The sequence below is a fragment of the Cryptotermes secundus genome, unplaced genomic scaffold (assembly GCF_002891405.2).
Source record: "Cryptotermes secundus unplaced genomic scaffold, Csec_1.0 scaffold1705, whole genome shotgun sequence".
Taxonomy (NCBI): Eukaryota; Metazoa; Arthropoda; class Insecta; order Blattodea; family Kalotermitidae; genus Cryptotermes; species Cryptotermes secundus.
The window spans coordinates 2,073,767-2,099,576 of NW_019718639.1; the positions used below are offsets into that span (position 1 = coordinate 2,073,767).

Consider the following 25,810-nt stretch of genomic DNA (forward strand, 5'->3'; position numbering starts at 1 on the left):
TCACATCTTGTCACGCCGAGTTACGCCAAGACACGTCGTCACGTCAAGTTACGTCAAGTCACGCTAAGTCACGTCAAGTCACGCTAAGTCACGCCAAGTCACGTCACCTCACATCATCTCACCTCACGTCACCTCACCTCACCTCACGTACATTAAGAGTAGGGAATGGTACCCCTCATTTGCTGATGGATGCGCACAAGTGTACTGCGCAAACTTAACCTAACCTGACCTAACCTACCCTAACCTAACCTAGCTTAACCTAACCCAACCTAACCTAACCGAACCTAACCTAATCTAACCTAACGTCTTGTACCCCAGCCTAGCCTAGTCTAACATTGCCTCGCCTCGCCTCACGTCAATTTACGTCAAGTCACGCCAAGATACCTCAAGTCACGTCAAGTCACGTCAAGTCACATCATGTCACGCCGAGCAACGACAAGACACGTCAAGTTAAGTCAAGTCACGCCAAGTCACGCAAAGTCACGTCAACTCACGTCTTGTCACGCCAAGTCACGCTAAGTCACGTCACCTGACTTCACCTCACCTCACCTCATCTCACCTCACGTAAAATAAGAGTAGGGAATGGTACCCCTCACTTGCTGATGGATGCGCACAAGTCTACTGCGCAAACCTAACCTAACCTAACCTAACCAAACCTACCCTAACCTAACTTAACGTAACCTAACCTAACTTAACCTAACCCAACCTAACCTAACCGAACCTAACCTAATCTATCCTAACGTATTCTACCCCAGCCTAGCCTAGTCTAACATTGCCTCGTCTCGCCTCACGTCAATTTACGTCAAGTCACGCCAAGAAACCTCAAGTCACGTCAAGACACGCAAAGTCACGTCAAGTCACATTATGTCACGCCGAGTGACGACAAAACACGTCAAGTTAAGTCAAGCCACGCCAAGTCTCGCAAAGTCACGTCAACTCACATCATGTCACGCCAAGTCACGCAAAGTCACGCCAAGTCACGTCACCTCACTTCACCTCACGTCACCTCACTTCACCTCACCTCACGTCACCTCATCTCACCTCACGTAAAATAAGAGTAGGGAATGGTACCCCTCACTTGCTGATGGATGCGCACAAGTCTACTGCGCAAACCTAACCTAACCTAACCTAACCAAACCTACCCTAACCTAACTTAACGTAACCTAACCTAACTTAACCTAACCCAACCTAACCTAACCGAACCTAACCTAATCTATCCTAACGTATTCTACCCCAGCCTAGCCTAGTCTAACATTGCCTCGTCTCGCCTCACGTCAATTTACGTCAAGTCACGCCAAGAAACCTCAAGTCACGTCAAGTCACGTCAAGTCATGCAAAGTCACGTCAAGTCACATCATGTCACGCCGAGTAACGACAAGACACGTCAAGTTAAGTCAAGTCACGCAAAGTAACGCCAAGTCTCGCAAAGTCACGAAAAGTCACATCATGTCACGCCGAGTTACGCCAAGACACGTCGTCACGTCAAATTACGTCAAGTCACGCTAAGTCACGTCAAGTCACGCTAAGTCAAGCCAAGTCACGTCACCTCACATCACCTCACCTCACCTCACGTAACTTAAGAGTAGGGAATGGTACCCCTCACTTGCTGATGGATGCGCACAAGTGTACTGCGCAATCTTAACCTAACCTACCCTAACCTAACCTAGCTTTACCTAACCCAACCTAACCTAACCGAACCTAACCTAATCTAACCTAACGTATTGTACCTCAGCCTAGCCTAGTCTAACATTGCCTCGCCTCGCCTCACGTCAATTTACGTCAAGTCCCGCCAAGAAACCTCAAGTCACGTCAAGTCACGCAAAGTCACGTCAAGTCACATCATGTCACGCCGAGTAACGACAAGACACGTCAAGTTAAGTCAAGTCACGCAAAGTCACGCCAAGTCTCGCAAAGTCACGTCAACTCACATCATGTCACGCCAAGTCACGCTAAGTCACGTCACCTCACTTCACCTCACCTCACGTTACCTCATCTCACCTCACGTAAAATAAGAGTAGGGAATGGTACCCCTCACTTTCTGATGGATGCGCACAATTCTACTGCGCAAACCTAACCTAACCTAACCTACCCTAACTTAACCTAACCTAGCTTAACCTAACCCAACCTAACCTAACCTAATCTAACCTAACGTATTCTACCCCAGCCTAGCCTAGTCTAACATTGCCTCGCCTCGCCTCACGTCATGTTACGTCAAGTCACCCCAAGAAACCTCAAGTCACGTCAAATCACGTCAGGTCACGCAAAGTCACGTCAAGTCACATTATGTCACGCCGAGTAACGACAAGACACGTCAAGTTAAGTCACGCAAAGTCACGCCAAGTCTCGCAGTCACGTCAACTCACATCATGTCACGCCAAGACACGTGGTCACGTCAAGTAACGCCAAGTCACGCTAAGTCACGTCACCTCACTTCACCTCACCTCACGTTACCTCATCTCACCTCACGTAAAATAAGAGTAGGGAATGGTACCCCTCACTTGCTGATGGATGCGCACAAGTCTACTGCGCAAACCTAACCTAACCTAACCTACCCTAACCTAACTTAACCTAACTTAGCTTAACCTAACCCAACCTAACCTAACCTAACCTAACCTAACCTAACGTATTCTACCCCAGCCTAGCCTAGTCTAACATTGCCTCGCCTCGCCTCACGTCATGTTACGTCAAGTCACCCCAAGAAACCTCAAGTCACGTCAAATCACGTCAGGTCACGCAAAGTCACGTCAAGTCACATTATGTCACGCCGAGTAACGACAAGACACGTCAAGTTAAGTCACGCAAAGTCACGCCAAGTCTCGCAGTCACGTCAACTCACATCATGTCACGCCAAGACACGTGGTCACGTCAAGTAACGCCAAGTCACGCTAAGTCACGTCACCTCACTTCACCTCACCTCACGTTACCTCATCTCACCTCACGTAAAATAAGAGTAGGGAATGGTACCCCTCACTTGCTGATGGATGCGCACAAGTCTACTGCGCAAACCTATCCTAACCTAACCTAACCTAACCTACCCTAACCTAACTTAACCTAACCCAACCTAACCTAACCTAACCTAACCTAACGTATTCTACCCCAGCCTAGCCTAGTCTAACATTGCATCGCCTCGCCTCACGTCAATTTACGTCAAGTCACGCCAAGAAACCTCAAGTCACGTCAAGTCACGTCAAATCACGTCAAGTCACGCAAAGTCACGTCAAGTCACATCATGTCACGCCGAGTAACGACAAGACACGTCAAGTTAAGTCAAGTCACGTCAACTCACATCATGTCACGCCAAGTCACGCCAAGACACGTGGTCACGTCAAGTCACGCCAAGTCACGCTAAGTCACGTCACCTCACTTCACCTCACCTCACGTTACCTCATCTCACCTCACGTAAAATAAGAGTAGGGAATGGTACCCCTCACTTTCTGATGGATGCGCACAATTCTACTGCGCAAACCTAACCTAACCTAACCTACCCTAACTTAACCTAACCTAGCTTAACCTAACCCAACCTAACCTAACCTAATCTAACCTAACGTATTCTACCCCAGCCTAGCCTAGTCTAACATTGCCTCGCCTCGCCTCACGTCAATTTACGTCAAGTCACGCCAAGAAACCTCAAGTCACGTCAAGTCACGTCAAATCACGTCAAGTCACGCAAAGTCACGTCAAGTCACATCATGTCACGCCGAGTAACGACAAGACACGTCAAGTTAAGTCAAGTCACGTCAACTCACATCATGTCACGCCAAGTCACGCCGAGATACGTGGTCACGTCAAGTCACGCCAAGTCACGCTAAGTCACGTCACCTCACTTCACCTCACCTCACGTCACCTCATCTCACCTCACGTAAAATAAGAGTAGGGAATGGTACCCCTCACTTGCTGATGGATGCGCACAAGTCTACTGCGCAAACCTAACCTAACCTAACCTACCCTAACCTAACTTAACCTAACCTAGCTTAACCTAACCCAACCTAACCTAACATAATCTAACCTAACGTATTCTACCCCAGCCTAGCCTAGTCTAACATTGCCTCGCCTCGCCTAACGTCAATTTACGTCAAGTCACGCCAAGAATCCTCAAGTCACGTCAAGTCACGTCAAATCACGTCAAGTCACGCAAAGTCACGTCAAGTCACATCATGTCACGCCGAGTAACGACAAGACACGTCAAGTTAAGTCAAGTCACGTCAACTCACATCATGTCACGCCAAGTCACGCCGAGATACGTGGTCACGTCAAGTCACGCCAAGTCACGCTAAGTCACGTCACCTCACTTCACCTCACCTCACGTCACCTCATCTCACCTCACGTAAAATAAGAGTAGGGAATGGTACCCCTCACTTGCTGATGGATGCGCACAAGTCTACTGCGCAAACCTATCCTAACCTAACCTAACCTAACCTACCCTAACCTAACTTAACCTAACCCAACCTAACCTAACCTAACCTAACCTAACGTATTCTACCCCAGCCTAGCCTAGTCTAACATTGCATCGCCTCGCCTCACGTCAATTTACGTCAATCCACGCCAAGAAACCTCAAGTCACGTCAAGTCACGTCAAATCACGTCAAGTCACGCAAAGTCACGTCAAGTCACATCATGTCACGCCGAGTAACGACAAGACACGTCAAGTTAAGTCAAGTCACGCAAAGTTACGCCAAGTCTCGCAAAGTCACGTCAAGTCACATCATGTCACGCCGAGTAACGACAAGACACGTCAAGTTAAGTCAAGTCACGCAAAGTTACGCCAAGTCTCGCAAAGTCACGTCAAGTCACATCATGTCACGCCGAGTAACGACAAGACACGTCAAGTTAAGTCAAGTCACGCAAAGTTACGCCAAGTCTCGCAAAGTCACGTCAAGTCACATCATGTCACGCCGAGTAACGACAAGACACGTCAAGTTAAGTCAAGTCACGCAAAGTTACGCCAAGTCTCGCAAAGTCACGTCAAGTCACATCATGTCACGCCGAGTAACGACAAGACACGTCAAGTTAAGTCAAGTCACGCAAAGTTACGCCAAGTCTCGCAAAGTCACGTCAAGTCACATCATGTCACGCCGAGTAACGACAAGACACGTCAAGTTAAGTCAAGTCACGCAAAGTTACGCCAAGTCTCGCAAAGTCACGTCAAGTCACATCATGTCACGCCGAGTCACGCCAAGACACGTAGCCAAGTCACGCTAATTCACGCCAAGTCACGTCACGTCACCTCAACTCACCTCACCTCACCTAACAGCAGGGAATGGTAGCCCTCAGTTACTGATTGATGCGCACAAGTCTACTGCGTAAACCTAACCTAACCTAAACTAACCTATCCAAACCTAATCAAACCTAACCTAGCCTAGCATAGCCTCGCCTCATGTCAAGTCACGTCAAGTCACGGCACCTCACGTCAAATCACGCCAAGTCACGTCAAGTCACGTCATGTCACTTCACGTCACCTCACTCCACCTCACCTAACTTAAATAAAAGAAAATCTTAATGCATTATGAACAGCAGGCAGAAGAACTCCGCGCAGGGGAACTTGTAGTGCCGACAGCAAGAAACGTTATCGTGTCACCTTGAGCCTTATCGCGCGACATACAACAGGTACGTGTACAGCACTGGCAAAAGCCAGGCGGCAGTACAGTCCCTGCAACTTTTCGTGAGATCAAGGTTTCTAAACAGTTTTCCTCGCTTTAATCACCGCCCATCTAACGCTACGGCCTTACCCATTTTTATTCTGTCATCGCAAACTCAACGTACCCCCAAAACGGGTATGTGCCTGGTTCGAATCTCGGCCGGAACACTGACTTTCCTGGCTGCGGTGTTCGTGGCTTTCCCCAGTCTCTCAAGGGAAATGTAGATGAAGTGCATTAAATTAGGCCACGATCACTTCCCGCAACAGCCTTTCCAATTCACTACTTACTGTCACTCAGTCATTCGGCTCCACATAGTCCGAATTACTGACATCATTAAATAAACAACAAAAACATATTGTAGCATGTAGAACCGTTGCTAAATAATGACTCTGCAAACAGAGCCCACTGCTGGGCAACACATTCCTAACGCACCAATGTACTAACTGGAAAGTGGCGTTCTCTACGCGATCTGTGTGACGCAACAATAGAAGAGCTGTTGGGACAGGTGTTTTCTGTGTGGTCTGTGCCGAGGTGTTATGAGTAGGACAAGTCTAGAGTTTAATTACTTGTGAGACAGGCGCCGACCAGTAAGGACGTGAACACGGAAGCTGAGGAAGCTACGGCTTTGGAAGCCGTTACCAGGTGACAGCCGATGAAGATAAAACAGACTGAGAAGACTTAGCACGTGAATTAGCGATAGCGCTATATTTACTTGTAGTAGCGTTCTGCAAGAGTTAAATAAACCCAATTACCAATCTAAACCCCTTCTGTAATCACACTGTATCATGTGACAATATAGAGCTAATGTTATTGAACTGTTTAATAAAATGCCAACCAAACTGATATGCATAGCAGTGTATCTGCATCGTAAACTTCGCAAGTTACCGATCGAGCACCTTGTAGTGACAAGTCCCGTTCATGTACTGTCTTTAAATTCGCAGATTTTGCTAAAACTGACGGCGTACAATAAATCCTCGCTAATCCGGATTAACTGGGGGGGGGGGAAATCAGCCAAAATAAGCCATAATCCAGTTTAGTGAATAAAAAGGTAGCACTAAAAAATAAAAAACAAAACTCAGGCCAGAAATAAATGGAAAATGTATTGATATAAGTAGTGCTGATGAACATAAATAAAAGCAATATTACTGTAGAGTCTTCAATTAAAAATTATAAGACAATACATTTATTCATCAGTATAAGACTCGGAAGTTGTTCTTGTTTTTGAACGTAATAATGTAGGTTTGAAGAAAGTGTCAAGTTTTGTCTCAACAGACAAGGGACCCATCTGCCTTCATAAATGTCATGTGTCTTATAAAGTGTGTACTCAGTTGTGTACAGCATTTTCCACATTTCGATCCGGATTAACTGTAACCGGATTAGCGAGGGTTTACTGTATTCGCGCTGGAACCAGTATGAGAGAAGCGGTTTTCACGGCAAAGAGCACCTTGAGTTACAGCACCTTCTGGATATTAACATTTCGAGGGACATACTCTTACCGTCTCCATCCGCCCTTAAAATGGCGGCCGTACGTTCCTCCGAAACGTTAGTATTCAGCTACTGGGATATACGGTGTCACAACACAGAAGTTTGGAATAAGGTGGTGGAGCATGTTTGCGCTTACATGCCACAGATGAGTTTGAGCTTCATGTAGTAGTTGAGAACGGCAAGAATGGTTACCTCACCAGGAAAGTGACTAGCTACAGGCAGGTCCGGGATTCAGTTCCCGGCAGGGACAGAATTTTGCTCTTCGTCATGATGTCCAAACCGATTTCAGGAACCACCAAGCAGTACCAAACTCCTGCCGTGGGAGCAGAAACTGAGCAAGTTGGCTCAAGTGGGGTCGATACTGGCTTGTATTCTGCAGGTGTGCAGTTCAAATCTCGGTCTGGCCTCCGACTATTCTGTGGTTTTCCTCATTCTCTCCCCCCAAAAAAATCCGTGGTTTTTAGTCCGCAAACTATATCGACTGAGCTACCGCCGCTTGTCGGTGAAGTTAGTACCATCTTTTAGCGGATAGAGGGTGTCAAGTGGTCAGCGCAACGAATCCCCATGGCCGTTAATTTCGGTTTTCTAGGCCAAATTCCAAAATAGTACCTCAAATTATACCACGAACCACTTCCTGACGCATTCCCCCTCCCCAGTTCACATTTCACTTATCGTCCGACAATTCAGTTCTCTACGGTCCACATTACTGAGTTCCGCTGCGTAGCAAAAGGTAAAGGTGTCCTTGTGCTTAACTAATTAGCAACTACGCCATGAAGGTGTATGGGGGATTGTATGTATAGATACAGGTTTTCTTCACCTCGGCACTAGTTGGTGAGTGGTTCAGCTTCACGCCTCGGCCGCTTTACCCTCGGTGGAAAGATCTCCTAGTATCCATTGTATAGGAGACTGGGTGGGCCCCAAAGCCGGTCTGGACGACGTGGAGAGGAACAAATTCTTGACCCTACCGGGATTCTAACTCTGTCGTGCAGCCCGTAGCCAGTCGCTATACCGACTGAGCTGTCGCGGCTCCCGTTTTGTTACGTAAGCCACAAATAAAACAGAAGACGGAAGATTTCATGCACTCCAGATGCAAATCTTAAAGTAAGCACGTCTCTGTTAATTATATCTTGCAGCATATCTTCTGCGTATAATGACGTCATGTGATTATAAAGATAAACAATTTTCTTTAAATTAACAGCAAGACGCTAATCGCTACCGATACCAAGAAGCAGAGCTTGTAAGTGGATCTTCAAGCGACTGTCGTAGTGACTGCCGTGTTCGGTGGATGGGCAGGTAAGTGTGTCTCTCGTTTCCACAGTTTCTGACAGACGGGGATAGGAAGAGCCTTGTGGTAACCATGAACAACCACAGAAATTCGCGCACAACACAGGGGCACCATAATATAAATATTCAGGGTTCGAATTTAGACGCAAAACTACTCGTTATTAATGTTGTATCTTAGCATCCTGTTGCTGTTGGCATTAAAATCTATTTCCAGTTGTTTACCGTCCACCATGTCAAGTGGGATTTGTGGTGGACAAAGTGGCGCTGGGGCAGGTTTTCTCTGAGTGCTTCGGTTTCCCCTGCCAATCTTCATTCCACCAAATTCTCCATCATCATAATCACGCAGGGCAGGCTACAATAGGCCAATCAGTGGCAACAACAAATCTATAGGGTCACAGGACGGTTATTATTATTATTATTATTATTATTACTATGACCTGAGATAGATGAGGTGGAGTCCTAGACATTCAAGAATTTGGGGCCCCCACCACATGCTGAAAACTATATAAGTATATGAATATATTTAATAAGTACATTCAAAAATCACGTTTTATTTCATCTATTGAAGGAAATTTTAAATTGCCAATAAAAAAATACACCGTTTTACTTTTTCTACTTTATTTACATATAATTTGGCAATCTCGTGTAATACTATCCAAATCTTAAATCTAACATTAGAACGCAAATTAATATCGATGAAAACCCAAGAATAATAAATCAATAATTCAGTTAAATTCACTTCCCTCATTCTTGCTTACTTGTTATCGTTTTGTAATTAAATAAGAGTATTTTGGGGATCCACCAGATCAGGGTCCAGGGCCAAATGGCCGTGCTTGCACCTCTTTATATAGGCCTGATTTTCGTTATTACAACCATAGCCAGTAACCGTTACTTCTCAACACAGAAACAATGTCATTGCGCGTTATATTTTGTGATTGTGAAACATCCGGTACTTTCAAGGACGAAACACTTGCAAGGCACTGTGGAACACAACTGGTCTTGAAAGTTTAATAAAGTGGGTTCAGATATATACAAAGATAAGACATTAATCGCTTAACTCATTGCTCCCAGACTATACGAGTACACAGGACGCGCCATAGCTCAAGCGGTTAGTCGCTGGCTTTACATCGCGGCGGACCGGTTTCGATCCCGGGTCTGGGGCGGGTTTTCTCCGAGTACTTCGGTTTCCCCTGCCAATCTTCATTCCATCAAATTCTCCATCATCATAATCACCCGGGGCAGGCTACAATAGGCCAATCAGTGGCCGCCGTGTCGAGTGGGCCCAGTTGGGCTCCACCCTCCACTAAGCGAATTAAAAAAAATCGTGTATATCTCTAGTCTCTTATTCGTGAGGTACTAGATCGGATCTCGGCCAGGATACCGTGGTTCTCACCCATCCCTCCAAACAAATGATGGGACAGTACCTAGAGACAGACCACGACCGCTTCCATCCAAATAATTTCCAATTCAACATTCACTTAGCAGCCTTCTTTCTCCGTCACCACCACTCGACGCTACACTCTGTAGCTGCTGAAAACGTCATTAAATAACACAAAAAATGGTTGCCAGTTTAAACTCTGCGGCCTGTAGTCCGCAAAAGAACTATACCGACCGAGCGACCGCCGCTTGTCGGCGAAGTTAGTGCCAACTTTTACGGATAGAGGGTGTCGCGTGGTCAGCGCAGCGGATCCCCACGACCGTTAATCTCATTTTCTAGACCGGAGCCGCTATTTCCTTGAAGTAGCTCATCAATTATCCTTAGGAGGCTAAGTGGACTCCGTTCCAGACCCAATGCTTCTCAGAAAATCTGGTAGCGCCGAGAATCTAACCTGGAACCTCTGGATTTGTAGCCAGGAACTCTGACCGCTAGACCAAAGAGGCGGTCTAAGTATTGTCAGTATCAATAGGAATAGGCCTACATTGACCCAGACGTCAAAGGAGGTTCAGATTCCATAGAATTAGGGGTTGCTATAGACAGATGGGGCCGGTCCCGGTAGCCTAGCGGTCTAAGCCATACACTGTCTTCGCTCGCTCGGAAGGCGAGATCTTGGGTTCGAATCCCACTCAGGGCACGGATGTTTGTGTGCGTTTCTCTGTGTTTGTCTACAGGTAGAGGCCTTGCGACTAGCTGATCACTCGCCCAAGGAGTCCTACCGTATGTGTAAGATCTAGAAAAACCGAAGTGAACTGAGTTCATGGAGGTAGGCCTAGGCCCACTGGGGCTGTAGTGCCAAGACAAGAAAATAGACAGATGGGAGGATGTATAGGAGGATGGCCGGGTGGATGCATGGGATGTATGGCTGCATAAGCAGATAGGTCCGTAAAGAGATCAAGATACCAATCACACTGTTTTATTTCCTCGGCCAGACATGGGGAACTCGCTGTTGCACGAGGCTGCAGGAGCCGGGGACGAAGCAGAGCTCTCACGACTGTTGGACGAAGGAGACAGTATCTACGCCCGCAATCAGTTCGGTGAGGCCGCGCTGCACATTGCGGCGGGGTACGGACACACGCAATGCATCCGACTTCTGCTGGAGCGGGGTACAGACCCAAACATCAAGGACAACAAGGGCAACACTTCACTTCACGTCGCCTGTGACTACGGGAGGGTTCATTGTATCAACTTGTTGCTGGACAGCGGCGCAACACTGGACTCCAGGAATGAGAAGGGGATGACTGCTCTTCACACTGCCATCCTCAGGGGGCACAGCGAATGTATCAAGTTGCTAATTGAAAGAGGCGCTGCCATCAACCTACGCACCGAAAATGGGGAAACAGCCCTTCATTTGGCAACAACTAGGGGATTCTCCGATGTTATTCAGTTACTGCTGGACAACGGCGCGGATGTGCAAGCTGTCAACAAGAGTGGGTCAACCGCGTTGCATTACTGTGCACTGCAAGGGAATGTTCAGGGTCTGAAGCTTCTGACTCAGAATGGTAAAGGTACACGAAAGGATGAAAATGATGGGAGCACCACCAAACACTTAACAGCCAAGGGTGGGAAGGGAGTGTATGTGAAAGGTTTACGAGACAAGGATGCCAGTATTGAAGCCAGGAACGTGGAAGGCTCAACATGCCTCCATTTGGCAGCAGCTAATGGCCACCTTGAATGCACCAGGCTGTTGCTAGCCAAGGGAGCTGACCCAAACGCAACTAACAAGGGAAGAGAAACTGCACTACATCTCACGGCCGAAGCTGGCCACAGTGACTGTCTCAGAGCTTTGATTGATTCGGGAGCGAACACAAACCTCAAAGGAGGTAGGGGAGAGACGCCCTTGCACAAAGCAGCTATCTGCGGGCACCTGAATTGCCTGGCGTCATTGCTACAGAATTCAGCAGATCCGACCATCATTTCTGAGGCGGGCTACAATGCACTCCACATGGCGTCGATAGGAGGACATTCAGACTGCGCTGCCTTCATTCTAGACCACGACGGTGGGGTTTCAAACAAAGACCTCGAAGTTGAGAAAGCTTGTCTACTGGCAGCTACGGAAGGACACTTGAATATTCTCAAACTTCTGGTGGAGAAAGGCTGTGACATCAATGAGATTCTTGATGGGCAAGGCACTGTGCTCCATGCCGCCGTGTCCAGTGATCACTTGGACGCTGTTCTCTATCTTCTGGACCATGGCGCAGATATTCATGCGACAAATAGACACGGAGCGACGCCTCTGGACCAGGCAGCATTCGAAGGGCTCGATCGCTACGTGAAGCTGTTCCTAGAGAGAGGTTCGAAAGTCAACAGACGAACATACAAGGGATTCACTGCTCTTCACATCGCAGCATCGGCGGGTCACATCAACTGTGTCGCCACGTTACTAAGCAACGGTGCCGATCCCAACATGAGAAACAATCAAGGATCAACTCCTCTTCACTTAGCGGTCTCCGATAATAATCTTGACTGTGCTAAGTTGCTGGCAGGGACAGATTGTGTGGACGTGAATATCCAGGACTGCGAAGGGAACACCCCGCTACACGTTGCTGCAGCTAACGGTTGTGCCGATTTCGTCGCCCTTCTGCTGGAGCACGGGGCAAATCCTGACGTTAGGAACGATTCGAAAGCCACTCCTCTGCACAGGGCTATCGTGCACGGTCACTTGGAATGTGCCAAACTTTTGATTCAGAGGGGCGCAGACTGCAATGCCACCGTCGACGACGGGAGCAGTATGCTTCACTTAGCATCATCCAGAGGGCATGCCAACTGCCTGTTATACCTCCTAAAGAAAGGGGCTGATCCCTCAGCAAGAAACAAACAGGGCGCCACGGCAGTTCACCTCGCCGCATTTCAAGGTCACTTGGAGTGTCTACGATTGCTAACTGAGATGGGTGCTGATGTGAACTTGGACTGCGGGGGTCAAGGCACGGCACTGCATGCTGCAGCATCACGAGGTCACACCCGCTGCATCGCGTTTCTCCTCGAACATGGAGCAAGCTCCGATGCTGTCAGTGAACAGGGAGCAACTGCATTTCATATGGCGGCTCTAGAAGGACAATTAGAATGTTTAAAATTGTTCCTCGATAAAGGAATTGACGTGAATGTCTGCGGTCGTGGCACGGCTCTGCATGCGGCCGCATCGAGAGGTCACGAGAACTGCATTAAGCTGCTTCTGGATAGTGGGGCCGATTTAAGTGTTACGGCAGAGTACGGAACCACTGCGCTACAGGTGTCTGTAATAGGGGGGCACATAGACTCCACAAAGTTGTTACTGCAGAGGGGTGCCGACGTTAACCAGAGTGACGAAGACGGAGATACCGCTTTGCATATTTCAGCTGCCAATGGAGATATCGAATCTCTGAACATTTTGATTGAATACGGAGCAGATATACAGGCCATGAATGGGCATGGGGCCACACCTTTTTACTTCGCAGTACGCGAAGGCTACCTCGAATGTGTTGTTAGATTGCTAGCAGCAGGCTCGGATGTGAATGAGAAGAACAATGGAGGCGCGACAGCACTGCACACGGCAACGGCTTTTGGATTATCAAATATAGTTACAACTTTATTAGAAAATGGGGCCGACATACACTGCACCCTGCCGAACGGAGACATGGCTATCCACACTGCAGCAAAGGAGGGCAAACTGGAGATTCTGAAAATCCTTCTGGAAAACAGGGCGGATATAGAAGCGAAGAATTGCAATGGATGCACTCCATTGTACCTGTCGGCAGAATGTGGACATGCAGACTGTTTGAAATTTCTTCTCGAAAAGGGAGCTCACAATAGTGTGAAGACAGAACACGGGACCACGGCGCTGCACATTGCAGCAGAGAATGGTCACGTGCAATGCATCACGTTGCTGATAGACTACGGGGCAGACACGGAAATTACGAACGATATCGGAGCAACGGCCCTCTTCTTTGCTGCCGTCACAGGTAACGTCAATTGCGCTAAAGCTCTCCTCGAGAAAGGAGCTGACATAACAAAGAAAACAAACGACGGGAGCACAGTGCTGCAAAGTGCGGCAGCATTTGGGATGGCGGAGTGCATGAAAACCCTGATACAACACGGCGCTGATGTAAATGATATGAGGTTTGACGGATCTACGGCGCTGCACCTGGCAGCACAAGGGGGCCATGCTGACTGCCTGAAAGTGTTACTGGATAAAGGTGCAGAGCCAAACGCGCAAGACAAGGCTGGAAGGACAGCAATGGTCGTAGCATCCGAGAACGGGAATGCGGAATGCATTAAAGAACTCATTGATAAAGGCGCTGATATTAATTTGAGCTCAGATGAAGGAAATACTGCCCTTCACGCAGCCTCTGTGTACGGCCATTCGAAATGCATTACATTGCTACTTGAACATGGTGCAAATCTAAAGGCCACCACTAGGCAACGAGCAACGACACTCCACCTAGCTGTTGACGGCGGAGATAAAGAGACTATTAACACTGTGCTTGACAGAGGGATTGGCGTCAACAACCGGGATGCAGATGGAGACACTGCTTTGCACGTAGCTGCCATGAACGGTGACATCACTGTTGTGAAGAGCCTGCTTAGTCACGGTGCTAACATACATGCCACAAACAGAAACTCGGCAACTCCTTTATTTGTAGCCGCTTCTGAGGGACATCTGTCTTGCGTGAAAATCCTGCTTGATGGCGGTTCTGATATCATGAAGAAGACTCTGAGAGGGGACACTCCATTACACGGTGCTGCGTCCTGCGGCAACGCTCTGTGCGCCGAACTATTGATAGAAAAGGGAAGCGATGTCCACGCAGCGAACACGCGTGGAGAGACGGCTCTGCATGTATGCGCCAGAAGGGGTCACCTAGAGTGTGTGAGAACCTTGCTTGAGCACGGGGCAGATCCTAACAAAAAGACTGTTTATGGTGACACAGCTCTCCACTTCGCTGCTATGTTTGGACACTTCAGTTGCATCGAGTTACTGCTTGAGAATCAATGCGACGTCCATGCAAGGAACAAGAAGGGCTACACGGCGTTGCACTGGGCTGCGGACAGTGGACACGCGGACTGCGTCAGCATTCTGCTCGAGAACGAGGCGCCGCCCAACCTCAGGGACTACAGCGGGTCCACGCCGCTCGACGTCGCGAAGAGAAACGAGAACATAAAATGCATTGAAGTGATATCTGACTTTGGCGGAAAGTTCTCCAAGAAAAGACAGGGTGTGTCCAAAGCCATCAGGAGGCTTTTCTACTGCATTTAACGGCAGTGTGTGACCATGTAATCCAAGGTAATGTTGTCCCTGTGCTTAACTAATCAAGCACCACGCCATGAAGACGTATGGAGGGTTATGTATAGATCCACGTATTCTTGACCTCGGCACTATTTGGAGGTGACTGATTAGCTTCACGTTCCGGCCGTTTAAACCCCTGGGAAGGATCTCGCGGCACCCATCGGATGTGAGGCTGGGTGGGCTCCACAATCGGTCTGGAGGACGCGGGGATGAGAAAAATCTTGCCCCTACCGGATCTTAAACTCTGACCCCTCGGCCAGTCGCTATAATGACTGCACTATCCCGGATGCACCACGTAACTCAAAGTGAATAAAAGTCTACGCAAGCAACTGTGATTACCGAAATATCTCTTTCAAAGGTTGAGTTAAACACGCTTTTATGAACAAAATTACGTCACAAGATCAGGTAATCGGAGACGGTAATTGTCAGTATCATCAGCTTACATAACCCGCACCTAAAAATTGTAATTACAATCTAAATCTGCCAAGTACTTTAGAAAAAAAAACAGTTTTATGCTTCATACAAATATTTGATAGAATATACACGAATGACAAGGCACTGAAACGAACCCCGGATAGCTCAGTCCATATAATGCCGAGTTATCTGGGTTCGAATCGTGGCAAAGGCAAGAGATTCTTCTCATTTCTACTGCGCCCAAACCGGTTCTGCTCAGCCTACCATCCAGTGGACACCAGGGGCTCTCCCTGGAGGCTAAGGGACCGAGCAGTGAAGCTGACAACTTATCTCCATCTAGATCCGAGGTTAAGAATATATGGAACTACACCCCCACTGCCGGGGGTACGGGGTAAAGGCACTATGCTACAAGTCAGAAGGTCGCGGATTCAAATACCGATGAGGTCATTTGATTTTTTTCAATTGACCTAATATTTCCGGCCGCACTATGGCCCTGGGGTCCACTCAGCCTTTAACAGAAATGAGTAAAAGGAATTAAATAGTTTTCCTGGGGAGTAAAGCGCGGCCGGTGCGTAAGGCTGACAACCTTACCACCATCTTTGAGCCGATTGTCTAGATAATGTGGGACCCTCAACGTCTCGCAACCCTATGGGCCTTCACGGCCTGTTACAGGGAAAGCTTTACTTTTTTTACTTACCTCCACTTCCACATGTCTAAATGGCTTGGTGCTTAATTAAGGACAACTGCACTTCTATATTTACACTACCTGCGCCTTGCGCGTGGTAATGGACATCTCACTACATTTTAACATGACTGTCGTTAAATCAATCAGTAATTTAACCGTCCCTGAAACAGTTTTTCGAATGACGGATTACTGAATAAAGTACGACTCGACTGAAGTGGCACAGTTGACTCACTAAGGCATCACATGAGGGTGTCCATGTTCATGGCTGTACGACACGCAGCAAGTTGGCTCAGTCGGTAACGCTTCTTCCCTTTGTTTGTTTTACGGCACTGTCATGAACATTGAAAGGTATGATCACTGATGAATAATGAGGTAGAAGTAATTAAGATCCAGAAGTTTGTGACATTATCCATCGTCTCGTCTGTTTTCTAAAAACAGTCATGTTTCTTTTTAAAAGCACAATGTTTCGGAGACTGAACTCTGTCCCCGTCCTCAGGTAAAACTTACTCAGTTGAGTCCAATAGAAAGAGCTAGCCCCTAGGGGCCAGAGGACAGAATCTAGTCTCCGAAACGTGTTTTGAAAAAGAAACATTTTATATTTTTAAAAAATATACAAGACGATGGAAAATGTCCAAAAGCAAAATATTTGTAGAGAGAAGTAATGTTGAAAAAGCTATTGTGGTCTAAATTTAGGTACTGTTCATGTATTCACGCGGTGCGACTGAAGAGAACCAAGATATCCTTTTCGAAAGACTAGGTGTCCTGACCGAGTCTCGAAGACACCATCAGAGTTAATGTCAGAAGCGGTACCGCTTGTGTCAAACTGCTCCGTGCATGGCTCTTAAAATTCCAACTTGTCACCATCCTTGAGGTCTGGAGTAAAATTTCAGTCCATTCGGTGTCCTGATCAAGTTTCAGAACTGTCTTCTCCGTAACATACCACGTCACCATGCTGTCTGTGTGTCTGTGCGTCCCCCCTATCAACATTAGAATGCCTGAACCAATCTTTATGAAACTTGGTATGTATATCACGGCAACTGAAAAGATCTCAGCGGCATAATTAAAACCCTTCAATCTGCCTGTCTGTCCATATGTATGTCGCCATATCATTACTAGCCAACGGTTCAGTAAGAACGTTACGGCGGCAACGAACACAAACCCAACAATAGAACAATTTTTAGACGCGTCCTTTCTTATTCTGTCCGTGACACATCAGAGGAAAGTAGGTGATTAGTGCTTCCCAGTAATTGTCGGACTTTGTTTAAATCTGCTTCATGCTTGAAAAGGAAAAGGTCTGATAGAAAGAGAAGAGAAGTGACAACCTTCAGCCAGGTAAATAAAATTTTCAGTTCCTTTCAATTGATCAGTTTATACAACATCAGCAAATAATGAAATAGGGGGATTCGAACTCCGACCCCTCGGTCCTTCAGCCAGTAGTCAGTCCCTATACCGATTACGATAACCTGAATCCACATTACAGGCATATGTCTCGTTCAAAATTACATTTCGTTTTCGAAATATTTTTGATATTTAACGCAGCGAGAAAGACGACATAAATACAGAGCCGAGAAATGCATGTAGGATATTAGTGGGAAAGCCAGAAGGAAAGAAAACACTGGGAAGACCAAGACGTGAATGGGTGGAGAATATTAAAATGTATCTTAGAGAGGCAGAATGGTATGGTATAGATGGAATTGATCTGGCTCAGGATAGGGACCAGAAGAAGGCTCTTGTGAACAAGGAAATAAATCTACGGGCAAATTCTTGAGTAGCTGCAGAACTGACGGTTCCTCACGAAGGGCTCAGCTACATGAATAAGTAAGTAAGTAATGCACAGAGAAAGATGACATAAATACAGAGCCAGATGTCTGGTTAACCTGTCTCGTGAATAGATGTTATAACGCAAGACTTCACCAGCCGCTTCACTTCTCTTTATTCACAACTATTTTTAAATATTCAACGTGAATTTCTGTCAGCTGCAAACAGCTGCAAATTTTGCTTGTGCGGGAGAAAGGAAAGACAGACGTGAACCTGCCGTGCAACAGAGCGCATGATTCATTCCGGGACCACATATCGACAGGGTGAAGACAAAGCTGTCCTCTGCTCCATTTCGCATCCCGCCATGAAGACGTATGGGTAGCTGATGTATTGCTCCATGCATTCTTAACTTCTGCAGTAGATGGAGGTGAGTGATCAGCTTCACGCATCTGATGATTTGCTCACGTGGAAAGACGTCCCAGTGCGTAATGGATAGGAGACTGACAGCTCAAGGGCAGGTGCAGTTGTTACAGAAAAGTGAAAAATTCCTGTTCTTGCAAGGATTCGAAAACCGATTCCCCAGTCATACAGTCTGTAGCCTAGTCACTAAACTGACTGAGCTACTCCTGCTCCTTGTGTTCTTTGAACGCCCAACAGACAACATGCAAAACACTAATATGTCTTTATTGAGTTGAGGCAAATGCATACAGTGGGATATAGTTCCAGGAACGCAACCAGAGGTACATATCGCAACAGGGCTCCCTCTCGGCCCGTAAGCGCAAGACTGCCTGGCTCTGAGAATGGAGCTGGGAATAAGGGAATGAAGGGAAACAGAGAGGAATGGGCAAAAGGAGACGGCGTGGACGCTGAAGGTGGAGAAGGTGAGGGTAGAGAAAAAAGATAAGACCAATAATGGAAAAGGAAAGGTGAAGGAAGTCAGATTCAGAAGGTAGTGAAAAGAGGAAAATAAAACTGGAAAAAAAACAGAGGATAAGGAAGGAGGAGAAGAGGAGAACGACTAAGGTGGAGACACGGGAAAAGAGAAAAATGTAAACTGAAAAAGGATAAGAAAAGGAAGGTATAACAGAGAGGGAAGGAGTTTCATTGCGTCTATTGCCTACCGGTCCACAAAATGTGGCATGGCTCTGCAAAGGTTTCACGCTCGTCCTGTCTGTTCTATGTCAATGCTCTTTAAACTTTGGCCGATTTGAGGGAACCTCGGTAGAAATATCAGGCCGTAAATGTGAAGGTGCAACGTCTGCACCTGCACCCTTAATTACTGCAAAACTGGAACCGGCAGTAGATTTTCATGGAGTGAACAAAAGTGAAGAAATCAGCAGAAACAATCTGTATTTTGGTAACGTGAAAAATACTTGTCAATACTAGGTAAACATATAAAACAACAAGGCGGATAGGGAGATGTCTCCTGAAACGTCACACACAGAACCACTGCGAATTGACAACTGAATCACGTCAACATATATTTCGTAAGGAAGAAAAAAGGTGATAAATTGAAAGTAACGTCCTATTTAAGCAAAAGAAAATATAGGGACGTTCTGAAACAAAACTGTACTCATTACTGTATACAGATCATGACATTCTAAGACAATACAGAGGAGAATTTGCAGCTCTAAATGATCAAAGTAAGAGAACGTACCTCAAAATTGTTTATTGCAAATTGTGTGGCGAACAACAGAAATTATGCTAGTGCGTCTACAGAATTATGAACTACTATTGCTAAGTGGGGATCCTTCCCCTAGCCGTCAACAACTTCCAGCTGTACAGCCCTTTAAATTGGCATCAAAATACGTGCCCACAGGGCATTCCCCTTCCACAATATTATACTTATTTAAACCGACGCGAACACACTCGTAGAATTTCCTACAACCGTCGGCTGCAAATACGCCTTCTTCCTTACACGCTGTCTTACACTTCGATGTTTTGGTATCGAACTCTTGTCCGTCACTGCATTTGACAACTGCCGTTGGCTGGTCGCGTACACAGATGCCATAGATGGAAGGATCCTTGGGATAGACGACATACTCGATTGGACGCGCGTATGAACACTTGATGGTCGCACAGTCGGCCGAGACCTTCTTGCGAACACAGGTGTGGTTCGCGTGCAGGTACACATAGCTGGCGGGACAAGTGTAGGTAGTGACGTTCAGGTAGGCGTTACAGGAGTGGAACGTCCTGCAGTCGTCAGGATCGGGAAAGTACCCCTCTCCGGTGCACTGGAATTCCTGCGAGCATTCTCGGCTCTTCGTCGCGCTACATACACCACTGTTACAGTAAGGCTGGTCTGGATTTTGTGCGGCGCAGCTGTAGGACCCTAATGAAAGGTTTGTTCCGTCGGGGAGAGATAAGCAAATCGGTGCTGTGCTGCAATTGTAGCAGACGGGCCTAGTTCCAGAGCAATGCACATCAGTTCCGGCAGAAGCGGCGAGAGCAGAAACCAAGGGCACCAGAGGATTGGGGGAATCTTCTGCGACCTCAGCATGCACCTGAATCCACAATAACTATAAATCCTTACAATATGCAATGCACGTCTCACTACAAACAGGAAGAGAGGGTGTGCATTTATAAACGCCTCGCAACAATCAAAACATCTTCCTTCGTTTTATTCTTTTAAGGAAGTATCTGCCGAAACGTCTTCCAAATAAACATTTACATATAGATTAAAGATAAATGATTCATATAAGCTTTGAAATTTTCATGGATGCGAATATTCATACTGGGATCCTCGGGGCTGTGACATGGTGTATTCTAGAAGGCGGTTACAGACGTTTCGGAGTAACATATTGATATCATCTTCAGGGTTCACGGATAAGCGAAGAAACCAATAACAGAACGAGCTGGGCAAAAAGGAAACTCGACATCTGCGAAAGTAAGCTACTTTGCGAAATATACTGCTCAGAAAAATTAGTATAGTGATGAAGTGACACTGTTCATATACGTTATCATTGCACAATATTGTTCATGGAGGAAATGCCGTAGAAAATTTTGCATCCAGAAAATGAACGACTTATTAGACAAATTTCTTCAGATACCATACCATACCGCCATCGTTGAGCCGATTGTCCAGCTAATGTGGGACCCTCAACATCTCACAACCCTATGGGCCTTCATGACACGGTACAGGGATAGCTTTACTTAACTTTTTTTTTATCGCGTGAACATCTCGATTTTACTGACACAAAAGTGTTACATTTCATAAGTACTCTTCTATTTCTGTAGTATATTTTGCTACGCTGGCAGCACCTAACGACCCCTTCTGTGATCTAGTGGTCAGAGTTCCTAGTTACAGATCCGGAGGTCCCGAGTGCGATTCCCATCGTTACCAGATTTTCTGAGAAGTAGTGGGTCTGGAACGGGGTCCACTCAGGCTCGTGAGACGGACTGAGAAGATATTTGAAGGAAACAGCGGTTCCGGTCTAGAAAACGGAGATTAACAGCCTTGAGGATCCGTTGCGCTCAACACGAGACACCCTCTATCGGTTAAAGTTGAAACTAATTTCGTATCGATAATCGGCGGGCGCTCGGTCGGTATAGTTCGCTTGCGGACCAGAGGCTACGGAGTTAGTCAGCACCTAGAGAAGTGTAGTGTCGAGAGACGGGATAACTGAGAAGTGATTAATTGGAAAGGAGTAGAAACAAAGGCGTCGTGGCCAATTCTAGATACTACTCCAACGTTTTCATGAAAGAACACTGGAAAACACTAAAGAAACACTCAAAGTAGACTGCGTTTCAACAGAGACAAGAACCCAGCACCCCTTCAATATAGGTTCAGAATATTAACGTTAAACCAAGCTGCCGTACGCTATATAAAATGAAATCAGACGCTGTGTCAACATGACGTAATGATTTACATCTTATGTAATCATCAGCAAGTTGCGATATTTATGTCTTCAAAATATAACGGGGAAACATACACACGGCACTGGAGATCTCCTTGAACACACAGTTCGTTTGTTCAGGAACGTCGCCAACTCAAAGGGTAAAGCTATCCGTGCAAAAGGCCGTGGAGGCCCATAGCGTTGTGAGACTCTGAGGCTCCCACATCTTCGAGACAATCGGCTCACGGTTGGCTGTGAGGTTGTCAACCTCACGAGTCGTCTGACCTTTATCCCCGAGGAAGAGTTCTGGTACTCATTTCTGTTAGAGGCTGAGTAGACCCCTTGGCCATAGTGCGGCTGGAAGGATTAGGTCAATTGAAAAATCAAAACACCTCACCGGGAGTCGAACCCGTGAACTTCTGGCGTGTACCACAGTGCCTCAACGAACAACTTACAGCATACCCTTACTCAAAGCGTAGAGATATTTTAAACAGCACAAGAACATTGTTCATGACCGCTGCTAATCAAGTAAAAACATGTCCTACTTGCTACACGCTGCGCATTCTGCCCATTTGCACACAAATATATATGACTAACATTCATCGTATCTGTAACTAACATTTCAGTCAGACTACGTGAAACAGTCTCTTCCTGTCAAACAAATCGGTGTGCTGAAATGAACCAGTTTCTCCAGGAAACCCGTCAGAAAACTGATACAATGTAACAGGCTGCCTGACTGGACTGCCACTGATATGAAGAGTGGCTGCATCAGTGGAAGAGACTGACTGACTGACTGACTGACTGACTGACTGACTGACTTATTGGACTGCCACTGGTATGAAGAGTGGCTGGGTCAGGCCGACCTCTCCTATCTGATAATATTAAAGAGTTAAACATTGTGTTACCGCCACAGAAGCGATGAGCAGTGACACCACCAAGGAGATGAAGCCTCGTTCCTTGTGTGCCTCCATTGCTGCTACTGAACTTCCAGCATTCCGTCCAGCCTTATATACTGATCAGAGTGCAGGTTGAAATCCCGTCGCAACCCAGTCTCTTATCTGTTGGGTTTCTTATAAATCTGAAGGATCATTTACTGCTTCCCTCCGAGTAGTTCAAATATACCATTACAACACCACTCAACCATGTTGCTATGGTAACATCAGGAAATAATTTCATTAATTAATACTGTCATAAAAATCCCTAACTTGGAGACATGTTTTACATCGTGGAATACATTTTCATACTGAATTTCCATTCAAATCGTCACGATCCTCGCTTCATTATTTTCTTTTTTGTGTACTGTATTGTGAAAAGCCGGTCAAGGTAGCCGAGCGATCTAAGGCATGTACTGTCTTCGCTCGCTAGGAAGCCGGGATCGTGAGATCGAATCCCACACAAGGCATTGATGTTTGTCATGTGTATGTGTCTCTTCTGTGTTTGTGTTGACCTGTGCTGAGGCAGAGGCCTTGCGACGAGGTGATCACCCGTCAAAGGAGTCGTACCATCTGTAAAAACGATCAATGAAACTGAGAAATCAGCCCTGTGCTCCAAAGTTGGAGCGAAGAGGAAGAAAAGAAAAATAAATTTTGAAAAATAAATCGATTTTCATTAGACTCAGAACTTGTTCAAATTTAAATAACGCAATTATTCGATATGTTTATTAATTTGTATGTCTTGCATACGGACCATTTTCGATCTGTCCCTTGTCACCACGGCATGGTGCGTCCTCAGGTTGCGAATGGGGAAGACGTCTTCCACATATAGAGGGAAATTGCGAATATATGGAATAAAAAGCCGAGGACAGCCGACAAGGGGTGATCTTACAGCTTGGTGGTTGGGAGTGGGGCTAACAACTCCTCACATTAAAAAATAACCGCGTTACGAAAATGTATATAAAACCTCGGATCTCGACGGATCATCTGGATAAACGAAATAAGCTACAAAAATGGACATGGGATTCGGAACTTGGAAGATTAGAGAAGTTTGTAAAGGGCACTTCCGGTCAGGGCAGTGGCGGAAGATATCTCAAAGAATAAGTTATATTTAGCGGAAGTACAGGAGGTCAGATGGGACGGAGGTGGCATTGAACCAGCAGGCGAATATACATTTCTCTATGGAAATGGGAATGAGAAACACGAATCAGGTACAGGTTTCTTCGTACATAAGAAACACAACAGCAGGTAAGAGGGTAGAGTTCGTTAGTGATAGGATATCATGTTTTTTTTTATTTATCATTTATTAGCAATCTGAATTTACATTCTATGAGCTAATTTGCTATCATGTACAATAATTATTCTAATATCATATATAACACTTAAAGGTCACTGGTGTGATATCATCGTTATGAATGTTCATTCCCCAACATAAGATAAAACTGATGACATGAAGGACAGGTTCTATGAGGAAGTATAACGGTATTTGATAAATTCCCGAAGTACCCTATGAAAATTTTGTTAGAAGATTTCAATGCCAAAGTAGGAAAGGAAGACATTTTCAAACCAACAACTGGGAATGAGATTTTCCATTAAATTAGTTATGATAATGGAGTTAGAGTAGTAAACTTTGCCACATCAAAAACTCTCAAAAGAACAATGTTCCCACATCGTAACATCCATAAATTTCCTTGGGCATCTGCTGATGGGAAGACATGCAAGACACACAGAGGAGCAGTGGGGGGAACCACCGAAAATGAAGTTAGAATCAGCTACTGGGGAATGATGTTCAAACCGCAGACAAAAGAACACCAAGCAACATTATTGACAACAGTATTGACTTTAAAGTCCCTAGGCAAACGCTTAAGTAATGCCGTAAACTAGCCTGTACTTCTCCCGCTATGGACGTCATATTTAACGTTTCCAGTAGTCACTTATAAACTTCGATATTTGGAAAGAAGTCGTGGAACAAACCATTCACGGATATCGTCATACCATGCCGACAGGAATTCTTGAAGGAGTGACAAACAAACGCATTTTGCGCAGGTCATGCCGACCAAACTGTGACAAAGTGACGACGAATAAATCGCTGGAGAGACATTTTAAATTTCAAGAGGAGAAANACTGTAAAGAAACACATTTCCAATCTTGTGGTCTGCATTGGGGAGTAAACATTTTCCGATGTTCTTCTGTGCAGAACCCCAAAACATTCAAGTACCTTGTCTAGTTCGCTAACTTGTGAAATTGAAAGCCATCAAAGTTGAAAGTAATCGTTTGAAACATCGAGGAAGGGAAGGTTTAATTAATTAGTCAAATGGGCATCCGTACAAATCTCTCTCATTTAGGTACCTCACGGCGCAAGCGCCAATGCAACGTAGTTTAATGTTCCAACATAATTTCCTAATACTTCAAAAATATATTTGAAAAACTTTCAATCTCTATGATATTAAGTTCCTTCTTTCTAGACTGTACAATTATAATCATTTTCTGTATTTTTTATTAATTGATAAAACAAATTTTATATAAGTGTCACACTGTAAGGGGTTTCCTTTTTTAAATAAAATAAAGAAAGGGGTCCCGAAACTCAGGGCACACTAATATCTCAGAACGTCACTGTATCTAGGCCTACTTGAATACAAATTTCTATCAATGCCTAATCATAAATAACATGTTTTACACCTTGCCTTATGTGGTTCAGTAAATAATAATATAATCTGCAACTGTTCCCGAGATTTCTTCACTTTTAACACAAACACCTTACGAAATTTATACCGCCTACAATATAAATTGAGCAACATTAGTGCCGTTGGCCTCGTGACGCTGAATCCGGAAATCCCACTTCAAATTTACAAGTAACGAACAAATAACAAACAGGAACACGACGGAGTCTCAAACGAAAACAGTCCAAGGGCAGCGCGGCTCGCTGGAGAGGATATAAGGCTAGGCAGATTGCTGGAGAACCATTGCCATAACAGGGACCGACAGGGCACGGGACCCCATCGCTCTGCGCATTGCATTGCGCATCACTTCCATCACAGCAGTAATACAGCATATATGCATGCTTGCTTGCTTACTTACTTACTTA

The 25,810-nt window shown here is 45.8% G+C and overlaps 2 protein-coding genes across 2 annotated transcripts; one reads left to right on the forward strand and one right to left on the reverse strand.

The window, feature by feature from the left end:
- Positions 1-8,381: 8,381 nt before the first annotated feature.
- On the forward strand, positions 8,382-15,967 carry LOC111863921 (serine/threonine-protein phosphatase 6 regulatory ankyrin repeat subunit C). Its single transcript, XM_023850749.2, has 2 exons — positions 8,382-8,414; positions 10,773-15,967. The coding sequence occupies exon 2, from the start codon at positions 10,775-10,777 to the stop codon at positions 15,068-15,070; it is 4,296 nt and encodes a 1,431-aa protein (XP_023706517.1). The 5' UTR covers positions 8,382-8,414; positions 10,773-10,774; the 3' UTR covers positions 15,071-15,967.
- A 3,639-nt stretch (positions 15,968-19,606) lies between these two features.
- On the reverse strand, positions 19,607-22,797 carry LOC111863814 (peritrophin-44-like). Its single transcript, XM_023850530.2, has 2 exons — positions 22,699-22,797; positions 19,607-20,461 (listed from the first exon to the last, which is right to left on the reverse strand). Exons 1-2 carry the CDS (start codon positions 22,762-22,764, stop codon positions 19,721-19,723), a joined length of 807 nt encoding a protein of 268 aa, XP_023706298.1. The 5' UTR covers positions 22,765-22,797; the 3' UTR covers positions 19,607-19,720.
- Positions 22,798-25,810: the final 3,013 nt, after the last annotated feature.

Bases quoted from the DNA above. Each gene is read 5' to 3' on its own strand.
- LOC111863814 (XM_023850530.2), bottom strand. From the start codon at position 22,764: ATGGAGGCACACAAGGAACGAGGCTTCATCTCCTTGGTGGTGTCACTG. The intron at 20,462-22,698 runs GTAACACAATGT...TTGTGGATTCAG, and splicing joins TGCTCATCGCTTCTGTGGCG to GTGCATGCTGAGGTCGCAGA.
- LOC111863921 (XM_023850749.2), top strand. From the start codon at position 10,775: ATGGGGAACTCGCTGTTGCACGAGGCTGCAGGAGCCGGGGACGAAGCA.